Below are 17,071 nucleotides of genomic sequence, written 5' to 3' on the forward strand. Positions count from 1 at the left end.
TCAATGTCCTCCCCATGAACCTCACTGAAGAGCTCCCACCTGGTTGAGTCGAAGCAGTCCCGCAGAGCCTCTTCAGCCTCCGTGGACCATCTTCTGACCATGCAGGTCACAGCTGGCTGCCTGTGCACCAAGGGTTTGTACACAGGCTCGAGAAACACCAAGTTGTGGTCTGCTCTTCCAAGAGGGGGGAGGGGGAGGGGTTTATATGCCTCCTTGGCGTGTCTGCTTCTTTTGTCACCACTCCACCAGTTTGCATAACAGGACAACTTCAGGCTATACTTGATGGAATGTCAACATGATGATGCATTCTGGTTAGGCATAAGAAGCACTATCGTTTAGCATTGATTTGAAAATTATTAGCACACAATTATTTTGCCACATGTACAGTGTAAATGTAGTTTTTAAACATGCCGTATTTGTGTGTGTGTGTGTGTGTGTGTGTGTGTGTGGCTTTTTTTTTAAAACTTCTTTTAGGATTGTTTAAAATATAGTACGTGTTTCTGTTTAAAGGTGCTCACTCCTGGACTTATTCAGCTAATTTACCCGATAATTTTAGAAGGCATCTTGGCCTCTGTCGTCCGTGATAACAGTGCTGCCTGCCCTTTTTCAAGGATCGGATACAAATATAACCAACTTTTCAGACACAAGACAATATAATACAACAAATTCTACTTCATCAACATACTCCAAGAGTTTACTTATTAAAAAAGGTTTGTAGTGGCAAAGGGGTCTCGCAGTTGAAAATATGCCATCCATAGCATGTGTAATGTGGTCCGTGCTTTAAACAATAGAAATGAATACAAGACAAAAAATAAAGGACTGCAGGATGACATTTGAGCTCCAATGTTTGAGTTGGCCGCCGTCACTGCAATTGTACAAGTCATCCAAATGGTGGCAGTCATGCTTTCTAAAAGACAGCGATCTGCTCTGCTTCACTCAACAGGAACATTTAGTGACAAACTAACCTTTGCAAAAGTCTCATTTCTAAATTGTTGTTCTGCATCAAATCTTTTGCAAAGTCAATAGTGCAGTGAAGAAAATGTCATGGAGCTTTGATCATAACTATTGAAGATGATTGTTGTGCATGACAATGGTACACTTCTTCAAAATAATAATTGCTCACCCGTGTTTGTGGGTAGGGACAATATCACAGCCTCCACCGTAGCAGCAGAGATTAATAATGTCAGCACTCACCGCAAGAACCAGGTTTTGCAGCAAACAGCCGATAAAGACTCTCAATCTCCTTGCACCGTACTATTATGTGAACCTCCCACTAATCTTTAAACTCCTTGAACATAAGTTGTGTTTTTTGGCTTCTGGTTGCTGGGAAAAGTTGTGCAAGTTGGTCTCAGTACAGTATCTCAACTTTAGATATGTCCCATCAAGCATCCAATGTGTTACAAAAATCTAATTTTGTAATTGCGGCCTATTGGATAAATAAATCAGAAAAACAAATGAGTACTTTTTTGCAGGTCGTGGATGCTATCATTAAAGCTCTTATTTCAACAAAAGAAAATGGCTTAATGGGGAATATCTTCATACGCTTTTTGCACTGAAATGCACAAGCCAGCAGGAACAAAATAAAAGAATAGCCCGATGCTGATTTTTGTGAAATATGAGCTTGTCAACACATGAACACAGCCGAGTTGCATTCAGTCCAACCGCTGGAAGCACACACTGCTAACGTGATGTATTGATGTACCAGCTATGTCGGCCAAAGATATGTCAAATCAATCACCGGCCATCCGTTTAGGTATATACTGTCGAGAAATAGTTGATATTTTCTTTGTCCTCTAAAACAACAAACAGTGTCTTACTTTCAGTACTCATAGAAATGCCATTGCACGGTTTGTATCACTGCAGAACATGGAGTAACAACTTTTACCTCTTGCTTTCTTTTGCAGTCTGTTTTGACAGCAGGACTGAGTTTCATCAGCCCTGTTTTGTTTTGGTTAACATTGCCCTCATGAGACAGATATTTGAGCAATGAAATTACATCAAGTCAGCCATTTCTTTTCAATCATCCAATCGCTTGATCATCCCCCATCACCATCAATACTTTGCTCTCATTCACACAATAAGAACATGTTATTCATTGGGAACTAAATGAAGCTCATTTACGACGCTGTGCAATCGGTTTCCAGGTCACCAAATAGAATGTACTCATATTTAGTCATTTTTAAGATAACCATAAGTGATATGCCAGAATGGTGAAAGGGACAGTGATGGGGGCGATGAAGACTTAGCCAATATGAGATATGGAAAATCTATTAACCTCCTGTGACCAGCTAGCCAGGCATGACAGATTGCTATGTCCCATTTTATGAAGTGCGTGTGTGAGTGTGTGTGTCCGACCAGTCAAAGCAAAAGACAAAGTTGTATATGAAATCAATTTTTTGTTGTATATTTATGATTAACTTCCACTCTTAGTAGCAACTATTGTCAAACTCTTTGGCTGACATATTTTTTAACGTTCTTTTTTTTTTTTCCTGTCTGCCATTCCCCCTCATGTCATGCAAAATGTGTATTTGGTGAGGGTAAACACTATGCATGTGTTTTCGGCTGCACAATGTTGTTGTGCATCAGTGACCTGTGGGCTAATCCGCCTTGTGCTACAGAAGCTTTTCTATTAATAAATTACTTGATAATTATATTAGTTTGAATCTGCTGGGCTTTCTTTTGTTGCACTATCTCTGACATGCAGCCTTGGGGATGTTTGTTCAGCCCACATATCCCTTGAATTGTCTCTCATCGGCTAAAATTAAAGACAGACCCACACATACAATTCATCTACTTTTCACTTTTTCAGAATATCTCTATTTTTTTGCAGTACATTTAGCTCAATCTTCTGTATGCCTGTATTCTATTGGCTCTACACTTAATGTTTTATTCATTCTGGTTTTTAGAGGGATGAATCAAGCTCATTCTCCTATTTAATATTTGCACACTTCCACACTTTCCCTGGCCATGTCACATGTTTATTTCATTGAAAAAAATGCCCCTCAAACTAAAAGATTAAACATTTTGTGACATAACTAAAAGACACGGTGAAGCATGCCAGTGTGATTATTTCCATTTTAGATTGGGGGAGTACAGATACCATGTGCTGTATTGGGCTGATTAAGACCTTACTTCAAGGTTTCGACCGCTTGCTTCTGATACCAGTCATCGAAATCAATTACTGGCGCCTTCTTTTGGCCAATCCCACTATCATGAAGTTAATGTTATGCATGGCTTACAGAATGTTTTTCTACATGAACGTCATCCATGTCAGTACTCTCAAATATCCACTGAGATCCAGTTTCTGTAAGTGCATACTGTATACAGTATGTTTATTCACCTCATTCTGACACCTCATGAGCTTTTGAACGAAAAAGGTCCGTGCCTTCCAGTGTAGCAAAACCGACGATTTGTTTACATGGAAACTGTTTGTGCAAGTCCACTTTCTATGACAGTTACAGACTTTAACAATGTCGGAACGCCAGCTGGATCTTAGAAGAGAGAACATTTCAATCTCGCTTCCTGCTAATGTAGCTGAGAAGGAGGATGACATAAAAAAAAAAAAAGAGGCCAGGGACAAGGTACAGTCACGTGTTGACTTTCTGAACTATGTCGCTTCAGACGAGAGGCAATGAGCAATATGAAAAGCTTGAAGGCAGATCAGTACCATGAAAAAAAACTCTTACTGTCCACAAAATCCAAAATATTGTGGCGATCCTTCATGTAATTTCAGAGGTTGACAAATACATGTCGTGTCTTTCTCTCTCTCTCTCACACACACACACACACACACACACACACACACACACACACACACACACACACACACACACACACACATGCACACACAATACCTGATGTTATTGTGGCACTTGGCACCTGTGACTCTTCTCCAGATTGCAAGCACATTAGCACAAAGTTCAGTGTCAGTGTGGCACCGTGCTTTGTACACAAAATGAAACGGAGCACAGGTACAACGTTGAGGGGGGTCTCTTCAAACGATTCTCAGACTCGTTCTTCTGTCTTCCTCATTTTGCTGAAAGCACAACAATACCGTCTCCTCGTCCATGTTGCCATTTCAAAACATTGTTCGTGGCCTCACAAATTCAACTTCTTCGGCTTGTTAGTATGCCCGCCCACAGCGAACAAGTTCCCAAGCTGTGCAAGATATTGTATAATGCAAGGGGGGTAATGAATGTTTCGAAAAGGGGGTGAAAAAAAAAGTTCAAGTAAACCGCATCGAGAAAAAAAAAAATCTTACTGGAAGTCACGCGCATCCTCCTTTTTCCATTAGAGCCCCCAGTAATGAGATGAATAAGGTTTGTATTAATGCTTAGTGTCTTGCGACCAGTGTTGACAATATCGGTCGTTAAGTCAGTGGTTCTTAACCTATGTTCGATCGAACCCCAGGGGTTCAGTGAATCAGTCTCAGGTGTTTGACAGAGCCTCTGTCATGGGGGTTAAGACCACCAGACTCAACATGTCAATTACCGGTAGTTATGATACCCACTTGGCCATCACTGGCTGGTTCTGTGCACAGTTAAAAAAAGTTATAATTTATACTTCTACTAATTGTGTTTACTTTTTTTGTTTTTTAATAAATGCGTTTGTAAAAAAAATCATATTTTTATTTTTCACTAATGAAGGGCTCAGTGAATGTGCATATGAACTGATTGGGTTCGGGACCTCTAACAAGGTTAAGAGCCACTGCTTTCAGTATAACAGCATGACTAAAGGGGTGTTCACATGGCACACATTTGCATCGGTGCTGCACCGACGTATTTTGTTGCGATATATCTTACATCGGAGCAAATTTTGTAGGGCGTTCACACGTAAAAAGCTGCTGACTAAAGCGAAGCGTGTGTACCCCGGTGCAGCCCCACTTGCATTCATACGGCAGTGTCTGCGGCCGTGCAATACAATAGTATTAATATGGAAATAAAACAAAGAGCTGTCGTGTTGGTTCTTTTTAAAACATACACTTTATTAATTTGTTTAACTCAAGCAACTACAGGCACGTCCTTCTCCTTCTTGGTCTCTGTGCCTTCTGCTCAAGAGGCGTTCAATGACCGCCCCCGAAAACGTAAATCAACGATGACTTCAATGACACTCAGAAAAGCAAACATAATGCGCCAAACAGAAAATCAAGAGAGGAAATCACAAAATAAATTCTAGGGAGCGCGGGGAGGGGGGGCGGTGTGAAGACACAACAGAGGAACAAACTACACAAACAACTCTGAGACAGTCCAGTCTCCTACAAAAGGAAAGATGACGGAAGTACAACAGAGCACGAAAGCGATGCATTCTACCCGTATGTAATCAACTCTTCTCATGCGTAGCGAGTCTACCCCTGTAGCGTTCACACGTCCCATTTTACATCGATACTGCCTCGCAAATGAGCATTTTTGCTTCGGAGCAAATTTTTAAACCACCTCCTTGATCAGGGTTAAATTTGCTCCGGTTTAAGCTGTTTTCAGGGGCTACAATGGTGCAGCCCCGCCCGGTGCTGCACCGGAGCAAAAGTTGCCGTGTGAACACCCCTAATTTGAAATTATAATTGATGTTTTGCGAGTAACATGCCCCACAATGTTTGCTCCCAAAATGTATATGTTTATTTGCTAACTCTCTATGTGGCTGCCAGAGCATTCTTTTCCCATGCTCAATAATGCGCAATTTCTATAACTGTATGTATGCTTACATCATTTCTAGTAATACTTAGGGTTGTCACATTACCAAAATGTCTATGCATATTTGCTTCACTTAATTTGAGTGTTTGATGAGTTCACACAATTACCTCCTTTCATCTACTGCTGAAAATACAATGCCGTTATTACTCAATGCGTTAATAAGGTCTATTTTTCCTGTTGCATGCAACACAGGCAACACTACTTGGATCTACTTATGTATTATACAGAGTGCCATACTCAGCTATCGTCTTTTTTGTGCTTATATGTACCTATATTTTGTAATATGAATGGTATTTTTCCCCTGGATGATTTGTATTTTATTCAGTTTTATTTAGTTTTATTCAGGTTTTTTTTTGGGGGGGGGTATTTTATTCTGTTATATTTTATTAACCTCAATTGTGTGATGCTCTTTGGCGGGCGTATTCATAACCCAATAACTTTGGCTCAGTCACATTGTTTTTAAGATGTCTGTTACTTTTTTTGTCTGTCATTCACTGCAAAGATGTTATATCTCGTAAAATTCAGCATTGCTACAACCTGCTCAATACCACATACTTGTCCTAAAAAAAAAGAATGAATTCGGCATCATAGATAAAGTATGGAGTTTTGTTTCCTGCATGCCAATACCATCTAGTAAAGAAATACTATGCCCAAGTCATCACCTTAATGTATTCTAACTGTATTGGCTCTGTTGAATGTATTGGAAAAGGAATGTCTGATTATAATCTTGAATCCTGGCTCACGTAGTCGAGGAAGGCTTGTGTCTCAGTGCAAACTATGTGAGACAACGTGCATTGGGGAAGAACATTGACTCAAAAATGGATAAAGTTGCTTTTAATTTAATTTTATGTTTTTGTCTTTTCTGGCAAACTCGATTTGTTCAACATGCTGTTTGTTTGATTCAAACGTGTGCATTAGTCACACTCGTTTTCCTTCTTTCCCAATTTACAGCCACCAAAATGTCACCTTTTCCAGAATTGGCGCATGTTCCTGACACCATCACCAAACTGCTAAATTGTTGACCTCTCTCTTGCTCTCCTCCATCCTTTCTATTCCTATATAGCATATTTTCCACATCCTTCTCAGTCCTCCTCCCTTCTTTTATTTACCCCTCTTTAGCCACTACATACTGTAGATGTCTGCCTGTGAGGCCTTCTTTTGTGTTTTGCTTTTCTCATTTTCTTTTTTGATTAAGGGGTGCTACCATGGCCCTAGCACAGACCACGCCTTCAGTAACATGTCCTGTCTTCAACGGTTACCGAGTCAGGGAATGAGATGGTGTGATGAAGTGCAGTGGATTTGGGTGACATGTTGAGATGTTCGCTTTTAAAAATGGTTTGCCAGACCATTGATTATGTGTTTTCCATGATAGGCAGCATGACGTTTAAATGATTTATGTTCACGGTGATTGAAGAGTGCCTCATATTCTATCCATGACAAGTGCTAAATGTGAATTGTAATCCAAACAATCTATCATACGCAGGGGGAAAAAAAAGTCACTGTCTTTTCATTGAGACATAACATATTGTTGGTATTTTTTCTCAGGTTAAGGTTGATCTAAATTTCAAAAATTCATTGTATCCATATCGATGTATCATTTTGTTTACAATTTTTGAGAGCATAATAAACATATTTTAAACCGTAATCTATGAAACAATACCTGCTTTTTATGAAAAAAAATATTTCACAGGCATTTACTGTGTCGATGCATCTTTAAAAAAATGCTACCTTTATTTCAGCAGTTTCATTCAAAAAGTAAAATACGGATTCATTGAACACATTGGAAAATACCAGGCCACTTATGTAATTACTATATGTTTTTTTATTGTTACTTATATGCTGTTATTCAATTTTAAGTTCATTAGATGTAAGATATTGTCATTACAATTACAAAAATAAAATCATTAAACATCACTTCCTATGTTTAGTGAGTCGATCAAATAAGTTGCGCTTTTTTGATCCATCCATTATCCGAGCTGCTTATCCTTATGTGGGTCGCGGGCGTGCTGGAGCATATCCCAGTTGTCTTCGGGCAATAGGCGAGCTACACCCTGAACTGGTTCCCAATCGCAGGGCACACATAGAAAAACAACAATTCACACTCACTACACATTTGGCCAATAAGAGTGTTCCATTAACCTACCATGCATCTGAAATAATTTAATAAATGTGATGATGATAATAATAATAATTTGATGAAAATTACAGTAACTAATGAAAATGTATTTGGGTGGTTCAGATTTATTTGGAAAAATTAAGACATGAAGCTTGACAGGACAAAAAGGATGGTACCCATAACTTAATATTTTGCTACACACAATCTTTTGAAACGATCAGAAAATTAATTATGAAACACTGATGAACAATTCTGCACCTATGCATTCATTCGTCATGAGCAAACTGTACCCACTGCCTCTGGAGTTGGAGTTCTCTCTCTTGACTGAATGTTTCAGCTTCATCCATAGCCCTTCAATCGGTTCCGATAAAATGGGCAGACCCTTAGGTTTCCGCATTTTTATGATTTTTTTTTTTTTCTTCAATTCAATTGAACCAGCAATGTTGTCCCTGTTTGTCAAGGAGGCAAAAACACTTTGCCAAATGTGGAAAATAATTGAAACCACAGTTAATGCTTAAAATGTGGAGAGTGCATTTGAATGGTTTAGCAAGAGAAAGCAAATGCTCCAGACTCCTTAAAGAGACCATGGGTTGAATATAAAAATGTGTGTGCTTACCGGTGTGTGCATGCACATGGCTGTGTGTGTGTGTGTGTGTGTGTGTGTGTGTGTGTGTGTGTGTGTGTGTGTGTGTGTGTGTGTGTGTGTGTGTGTGTGTGTGTGTGCACACACACACTACACACAGAGGCCTTGTTAGTTATTGATTCCATTTAATAATCCTTAACCACAGTCAACTCCCTTGAGAGCATTTATCTTTCACTTTCGCTCTGTCTCTCTGCCTCCTACAATCCTCCCCTTATGTCTCTTTTACGCTCTGCCACTATTTTATCTGTCTGTATTTCTTTTTTTTTTTTGCTCCTGGTGTATCTCAGCTATACTCTTTAGTACCTACAAGGTCATGGTAAAGTGGGGTTAAAGATGAACACTAAATCCCCGCAGTAAGGGATTTAAATTCCGGGCAAGTGCCTTTGTTTTCATGCACTTGACTCAGTGGTGTCTTGAAGGCTTGAGATACTGTAATACGCCGACATAGTCCAAGTGACTAACTTGGAAAAGTTTGTTTGTTTTGTGACCCATTGCAACCGGTTACTTCATGTTACAAGTAGATTTGTCAACAGAAACATGCTAATACAGTAATTAACCCTTTCAGTGTGACTGGTTAGCTAGTCGGGCTCACAGGTGCAGGGTTCGATTCCAGCTCTGGCCTTCCTGTGTGGAGTTTGCATGTTCTCCCCGTGCCTGTGTGGGTTTTCTCCGGTTTCCTCCCACATTCCAAAAACATTCGTGGCAGGTTAATGGAACACTCTGAATTGTCCCTAGGTGTGAATGTGAGCGCGAATGGTTGTTCGTCAACATGATGTCCACGGGTATGTCCAGAAGTGTGTGACGCCACTTGAAAGCTATCTTCTAGTGTGAAGTCACCCTAATGCTTTGTGCACACTGGACAAAAAATAAGATGGGACATAGCGTTCCTCGCGTGAATTTGCCCGCAGGTGTTCATTTGTTCATTCGCATGTACCTCGCGCCACGTTTCAGAGAAGAGGTGGGTCATTACCTGTTTAAATATGACATAGCAACCACGGATGATTTATTCTTTTTGTTTCACCAGTCTCACCAGCTAGCGATCCATCAAAAAGCACACAGCTGCTTGCGAGTTTCACAACCTACTCGACGTCGATGTCTGCGGCTTGCAGCACAACACGAGGTTGTCCTGTGAGACGTCCGCTTTCCATTCCTTTCAGTGCGTTATTGAGCTGCTTTTCTACCCAGTTTAACTTATCTTAAACTTGAATTTGTTTCTGTAACATTCTCATCTCAAACTGGTATTCGTCTTATTCCTAGTTAGCCGCTTTAAACTCCGAAATGCACAGCCATGAACCAATTGTTTTTTTATTATGTTGCATGTTGAAATGCTAGCTACTGAAGTAAAGGCTGTGAAAGCCATTTTGATAATGCCTCGTATTTTTGATACGAAAAATGCATCGCTGCACAATGAAAATGTTTCGAGATGATAAAGTACAATTTGCTGCTATACACATACGAAATAAAATTTGTTGACGATGTAAAAAAGGAAACGGATCGTTTTTGTGTTTTAAAGTGAAATGCAGCGTTGTCTGTATTGACTCTATGTGGTAACACTTTGCGCTAATGGGTAAAAACCTGTCCGCCGTAGCATAAGACATCAGTAAGAGAAATTCAGCCATGCATCTTGCAGAAAATTGGTATATTGATTTACAGGACCATCATTTTCATTTTGTAGAGACACAATTGTTCACATAATGAGCATTTGAGTGAGGTTCAAGATGGAGTCATCTCTGATTCTGAAGCCCTCTTCTCCATGTTCATTAAACTCGATGATTCTGAATCGTTATGTTAGTTTTTCTGATGGATGGCCGTGCCCGAATGAGCCGAGACCACCGGAATTGCAGAAAATTGAGCACGGCTTGTATTGTATTATCCGAAAAACACACTGTGAATTACCTCCAGCCCTTAGTTGTGAATGCTTTTTCAAAATCTCAAACATATTAAATGATCGATGAAAAAAAAAATAGATATACATCACTGAGCAAATGAGGGTATAGAAATGAATGCAAACAATAGAATTGAAGGAAGTAGAAAGCCATAAGGAGTGAGAACAATCAGGCGTACAGTCTCTGTCGCTCCCTTTGAGTCATTTTGCTTTATTTCCTCTCTACCCGATGCAAGCTCCTTTATTCTGTCACTCTCTGCTCTCTTTATTCTGATGTCAGCGCTCTTTTCATATGTATACCGGTAATTGAATCGATAGCAACTATCCAGGCTCTCACAGTAATAAGCAATACAATTGGCACTGAATTTACACAAAATTATGAAACATACTCTGGGTTCCATCTATCGTTTTGTAGTATCACCTAACACATGGACCGTTTACTGGAGCTGCAGCCTTATACCCCTCTCGAATCTTATGTGTCTTTCACTCAAACATAGCATTTATCATCACTGTCACCCATTCTATAAGCTGTTATTTGAAAGGCAGTTTCTCAAGCTTCTCAAGATTTATTTGGCCCCGACTGCACGTCAGATAAACCAATAATGAGTGCAGCAATTTTACCCCAAACATCACACTCCTGTGGGCCATTAACACAGACCCTTAATTCAGTTATCATGGTTCACACTTAAGTGAAGATCATTTTGTTGCAACTGTGTTCCGGACCGGGGCGGTCCAGGGCTCGACTGGTGAGCACGTCGACCTCATAGTGCAGGGGGTGCAAGGTTCGACCTTCCTGTGTGGAATTTGCATGTTCCCTCCATGGATGCTTGGATTTTCTCCGGGTACTCCGGCTTCCTCCCACAATCCAAAAACATGCTTGGCAGGTTAATGGACTACTCTAAATTGTCCCTCGATGTGAGTGTGAGCACGGGTGGTTGTTCGTCTCTGTGAGCCCTGCGATTGGCTCGCAACCGGTTCAGGGTGTCCCCCCGTCTACTGTCCAAAGACAGCTGGGATAGGCTCCAGCACACCCGCGACCCTTGTCAGGATAACCGGATTCGAAAATGGATGGATGTCTGGACAGATGTGTTCCGGACTAGAAACTTTGAATTATTGCTTTTGTCTTTGTTCCCACTAAATATCTTGGAGTACACCTTAAAAAAATCATCTGGATTAAGTTATTCCACTTTGTTTGGACAATGTTTATGGCGTATTGTGTGACAAAAAGCAGTAATATGATCGACTAATTTACACACATTTATTGTGTTTTTGTTTTTTTTCATCCTGCTGAGCTATCATGAAGAATTTCTAAAATACATCGAAAAAGAGTCTAGAATTTCTTTGAGATTTAGATATGCCATGACACATCAAGACGTCTGAGTCTGATGCCGATTTACCTTGTTATACATTTCTGATTTGACAACGCAGGCCTGTTTTCATGTCCATTGTAACATTTGTAGGCACACGAACACACACTCACTCAACTGACCCGAATCACAACAGAATTTGCTCACAGGCAGATAGAGACCACCTCTTCAGTTGATCTCAATCAGATTTTTGCGCACCACGATTTCGATTATAATGTTCACACTTGACCAAACATATTGCGCGTCCATATGTGTTGTTTTATTTGTTTGTTTTAGTTCATCCACAGTAGATGCTGCACAAGATTGTCGTTTTTGTGTTTGCCACTTGGACCCCGTGTATAAAAATATTGTGCTCAGTTCTTCGAGTCGAGTGAACAAGACCAAATAGGGCCATGATGGTGGGAAGTATTAAAATCAGTGGACCTTAAAGTTGACGTGATGAGCCTCTTAATTACCACAGCAAGCAGGCAAGAAAGAACAAGATCGGGATAGAATGGACACTGCTTTTAGTGAAAACTCTGAACAAAGAAAGCATTGCGAGAAAGATCAGTTAGAGAGCAACCACGGCGAACACGTTTTCGAAAGCATGCTTATGAGGCAGGAGGAGATAATGTTGGAAGGAAATGCATGGATTGTGTTTGGGAGTGTGTGCCAAGTGTTACACAAACATACTGTACAAACATTTAGTGACAATTTATGGGTAGAACAACTGACCCGTGATGAGAAAAACAAATCATGTCTTTGGGAATGTCAGAATACAGGTAAATTTGGGTGTGTGCGTGTGAGTATTTGCACTTGCGCACATGCATGTTTTGAAACACCACAAGAGATTGAGAGGGATCAGGAGAGAGTGAGAAAGGCTTCACACTGTAATTCAGCTCTCTGGCTGTGATGTATTGGAAGGAGGTGGGGAGCCAGCGGTAATCATGCACACCCTGCTGTTTTTTCATCTCTGATCTCACTGCCTCCATGTTGGGAGCAGCATCTTGTGCGCTAATACGCGCAAGCACAGCCACACTCGTGCACGCTTAGTCACAGTTGTTCTCTCTGGAGTGAGTCCCTTACAGGAGCTCATCATTAGGCACCGTGGCAGAACAATCATCACTTTGCTCTCTGTACATTTTCATTCGAAAAACCATTTTGCTCCGACAATAAATGAGTTTAAAATAACGCACCACCTTTTGAGCTTTTTGATTTTGATCCTCAATGTGAAGGTCATAAATTCATTAGCTCTTTTTATGGCCGGAAAAAAAAAAATGGATATGCTTTGTACTATTAAATGTGAGATTGCTCAATTCAGAATTGTCTGAACAGTTGAAGGTATAATTTTCTCCCCTGCCAATCCTAAAGCTACTGTTGACCGATTGTTCCTGCCAATCTGCTGATACAAAAATATATTTTAAAAAAACCACTCATAGTGTCATTCACTATTAGAAATGGCAGATCAAATAAAAAATGTGACAAATTGGGAAATAATTTTCACCGGGTTGGGAAGCCCTGCTTTGAATTAAAAAAAAAAAAAATAATAAGACCCTCACGCATTCAGGAGCGGCATGGAAAATCTCCAACCCTGCCAGTCCTGCACTGGCACAACTTAGAACGATGTGATTTAGAATCGAAAAAATGGTACCGTTTGAATTCCTTTGAATAGGTGCTAGGCTGTAACGATCCCAATCGATCCGTACCACAGGGAGTTTTTCAGACTTTTGACCATGCAGCTGAACAGGACAGGTAGCAGAAAAAAAATACCGTATTTTCTGCACTATTAGGTGCTTCGGAGAATAAGGCGCACCTTCAATGAATGGCCTGTTTTAAAACTGCTTTCATATATAGCGCACACAGCAGGCATAAGGCGCGTAGAATAGAAGGTACAATTGTGGCTGCGGTTTCGTGATGCATCAACTGCTGGAAATATGCTAAAGGGAATACAATGCAATACGAAATAATACAGCTTTAATTACCGTATCGGCCCGAATATCAGACGGCCCTGATTATAAGACGACCCCCTCTTTTTCAAGACTCAAGTTTGAACAAAGACTTTTTGAACACCAAATTCATTTTTATACAGAAAATGGTATAATGTCTAGACCCCGAATATAAGACGACCCCCACTTTTTCAGTCTTATTTCAATGCAAAAAAACACTGTCTTATATTCGGGCCAATACGGTATGTAGAGCTTTCACAAGCGCTGCAGCTGAAATAAAGCGCACATCCAAGAAATCAGAATATTAATCCATATATAAGGTGCATCGGATTATAAGGCCCACTGTCAGCTTTTGAGAAAATTGAATGCTTTTAGGTGTGTCTTATAGTGCGGAAAATACGGTTAATATTCAAGTGTGCTAAATGTGCAAATAAAAATGTGAGAGTGAGGTGTCTGGGTGATATACAGATCACTGATAGCTATTTGTTTTCCTTCCAGGGTGCTGCTTCAAAAAGATTACAGTTTTCTGAGAGACATCAACGTCTGGAACCCCTTTGTCACCATTGGAGTTTACTCCTCCACACTTTCAGCAGCCATGAGCAATCTCATCGGAGCCTCACGCATTCTCTATGCGTTGGCCAGAGATGACTTGTTCGGTGCGTAGCACATTTCCTTTCTGGTTGGTTGAAAATACATTGCAGTGGTATACAGAATATACTTTTAAATGTGGTATTGTAGGAGCTATTGCACTGAGCATTTTCAGTTTCAAACAGACCACCACATTTCTATGATTTGCATTAATTATTTTGCTGTGTGGAAAGTAAATAATTGACGCACTCACGGAATAACAAAAGAAATTAATTACAATCAGCATAACATTCACTGAACGACATAAATCAGTCGTTAATAACATACAGTGCGCAACAATAACCTGTGAATTTCTACATGTCAAACAAAAATCAGTTTTGCTGCAGTCCATTTGAGAATCAGACTGTCGTACAGCAACATGTTACTGTATGTCTTTTTGTTTTTACAGTTAGGTCTCAACTTAGTGTGTTTGGAAGATGATGCTGTTTTGTGGCTTTGTCTCTATTCACCACCACGGCCTATATTGCATTCAAAAAAGTGTTTGAAAAATAGAGTTTGTTCTTTTTAGTTTCACAAAAATATGACATTTACCTTGAGGAATTTCATTTTAGGATGTCATCCACCCACTTGCCCACCCCTTGACCTTGTTCAGGATCACTGGTGAACTGATTTTGGGTGAGAGGCCGGTTACAGCCTCGTCTGGTCACTACTTATTGACAGGGCACACCTTGGCAGACAACCATTCACATTCACACACACGGCCAATTCAGACTCTTTCACTCATTCAACCTGCATATTTTTGGAATGAAGAATGACATAGGACCTGGAGTAAACCCATGCAAACACCCTTCAAAAAGAAACGCCCAATCTGCGATTCAAAGTGAATTATTTTATATTTTACAGTCTGCCAGAAGTCTGTAGCTCATGAGTATCATAAAATTCTGACGTTCCTACTTTTTGTTTTGATCTCTTTGTCTGTCTACTCTATCTCGTCTATCAGTCTGTGTGTCCGTCTGTCTGTCGAATGGTGTTGGGCAAGCTACTTTTAAAATGTAAAATATTTCATATTGCTAGTTACTTTTAAAGTAATATGTTTCTCTACAATATTAACATCTACAATGTACAACAATGATTTGTGTAAGTTTACCGTATTTTCCGCACTATAAGGCACACCTAAAAACATTCAATTTTCTCCTTCTATATGGATCAATATTCTGATTTCTTGGACGTAGTATTTTAAATGTCCTGTATGTTCCAGGGGCTTTGTTACAGCTGCAGCACTTGTGAAAGCTCTATCTCAATAAAGCTGTATTGTATTGTATTCCCTTTAGCCTGGCTCCATCTAGTGGATGCATATCGCAACTGCAGCCATTATTGAAGCTTCTATTCTATGTGGTTTATAATGTGGTGCGCCCTATATATGAAAACAGTTTTAAAACAGGCGATTCATTGAAGGTGCGCCTTATACTCTGAAGTGCATTATAGCGCGGAAAATACAGCACATGACACATTTTTAACGTTGTTTTGCTTTTCTTCCTTTAGGTAAAGTGTTGTCTCCCGCTAAGAAGACATCCAACAGTGGCAACCCCTGGGTCTCTGTGCTTATTTCCTGGTTCCTTGTACAAGTAAGTAAACAACAATATGTGCATTACAAATGATCAATTGAATTTATTGAACTAATGGTAAACTGGATAATTGTGCAGTTTTCTAACATTGGAACACTGAGGGCCAATTCCTTTATTTTTGCTGTACACTTTTGGGTTTGATCTCAAAAGATAAAATGAGAGATCAACTTTCTAGATTTCATTTCCAACTTAGAAGACAGCGCGTTTTGTTTGAACCCACCAATTTTGTCATCTGAGCAAAAATTTAGGATCATGTGGCTGATGTGTATTCATGACTATGAAGCTGAGAGAAGATCCAAATAAAACCATTTGCAATGTTCTGATGAGAAAAATGAGACCACTTGTGTACTATATATTGGATGCCAAATGAATACATCACGGACAACAACAGACATTGATGACAGGAAAATTTAGACTGTTTGAAAAACCAAAAATAACTTTATCAGTGACATCAGCATAAACATCCGGAATGCAGGTGTGAAGATCATGAACAAAAAATACAAATGCTTTGTTAGAGGTACAGAGACGAGACTCGAAAATGCTGGGGCAAGAGGAATGGACTCATTCATCTTCATTGCTTATCATCATGATGGCAGCGGCAAAAATGAACTCAGGAATCCATACCCACGCAAAAACAGTGGAATTATTTTGCAAAAGATCCTTCACCTGTTAATAAATAATGTTAATAATGTGTTAAGTGTAACACAGAGATGGCGATTTTTTTCTTCTCTATTGTCTTGCAAGTGGTTTAAATAAGTCAGTTTTGGTTGGAGACTATTGGCAAAGAGGATGGCCGAACGATAAAGAAACATTGACCTTTCGAGGCCTGAGAAAACCATCACTAAACAAAGAAAGAGGACGAAGTAGAATGGTTGGTCATCACTTTGTGCTTTTTTTTAATTTTGTTTTTTCCTTGTTCTCTCTTTATCCCGCTTGTGCCCGTGAGTAGAAGGGGAGTAATTAGATGGAAATCGTTAGCTCCTCGGAGATCATTGACTCTCATCTTCCTGCTATCCCACCACCATTCCAATAATTCACGGATGGCATGAATCAGATTGTAATTTTGCCCTGAACACACAGACATTACTGGATCGTGAATTGCTCATAATATATTTTTTTCCGACATTTTCATGGATGTAATGGTAAATGGTGAGTGAAAGAGTGAGAGTCAGTCATGACGCAATGCACAGGACAATATATATATATATATATATATATATATATATATATATATA

At 39.7% G+C, this 17,071-nt stretch overlaps 1 protein-coding gene across 1 annotated transcript in view; it reads left to right on the forward strand.

The window, feature by feature from the left end:
* Positions 1-17,071, forward strand: part of LOC109510938 (solute carrier family 12 member 9) — a 58,893-nt gene that overhangs the window by 17,793 nt on the left and 24,029 nt on the right. Inside the window, exons 7-8 of the mRNA XM_019861637.1 lie at positions 14,122-14,279; positions 15,754-15,836. Coding sequence (XP_019717196.1) covers positions 14,122-14,279; positions 15,754-15,836 — 241 coding nt within the window. The remainder of the gene's footprint in view (positions 1-14,121; positions 14,280-15,753; positions 15,837-17,071) is intronic.

This window comes from Hippocampus comes, unplaced genomic scaffold (assembly GCF_001891065.2).
Source record: "Hippocampus comes isolate QL1 unplaced genomic scaffold, H_comes_QL1_v1.1 scaffold122, whole genome shotgun sequence".
In the NCBI taxonomy this organism is placed as follows: domain Eukaryota; kingdom Metazoa; phylum Chordata; class Actinopteri; order Syngnathiformes; family Syngnathidae; genus Hippocampus; species Hippocampus comes.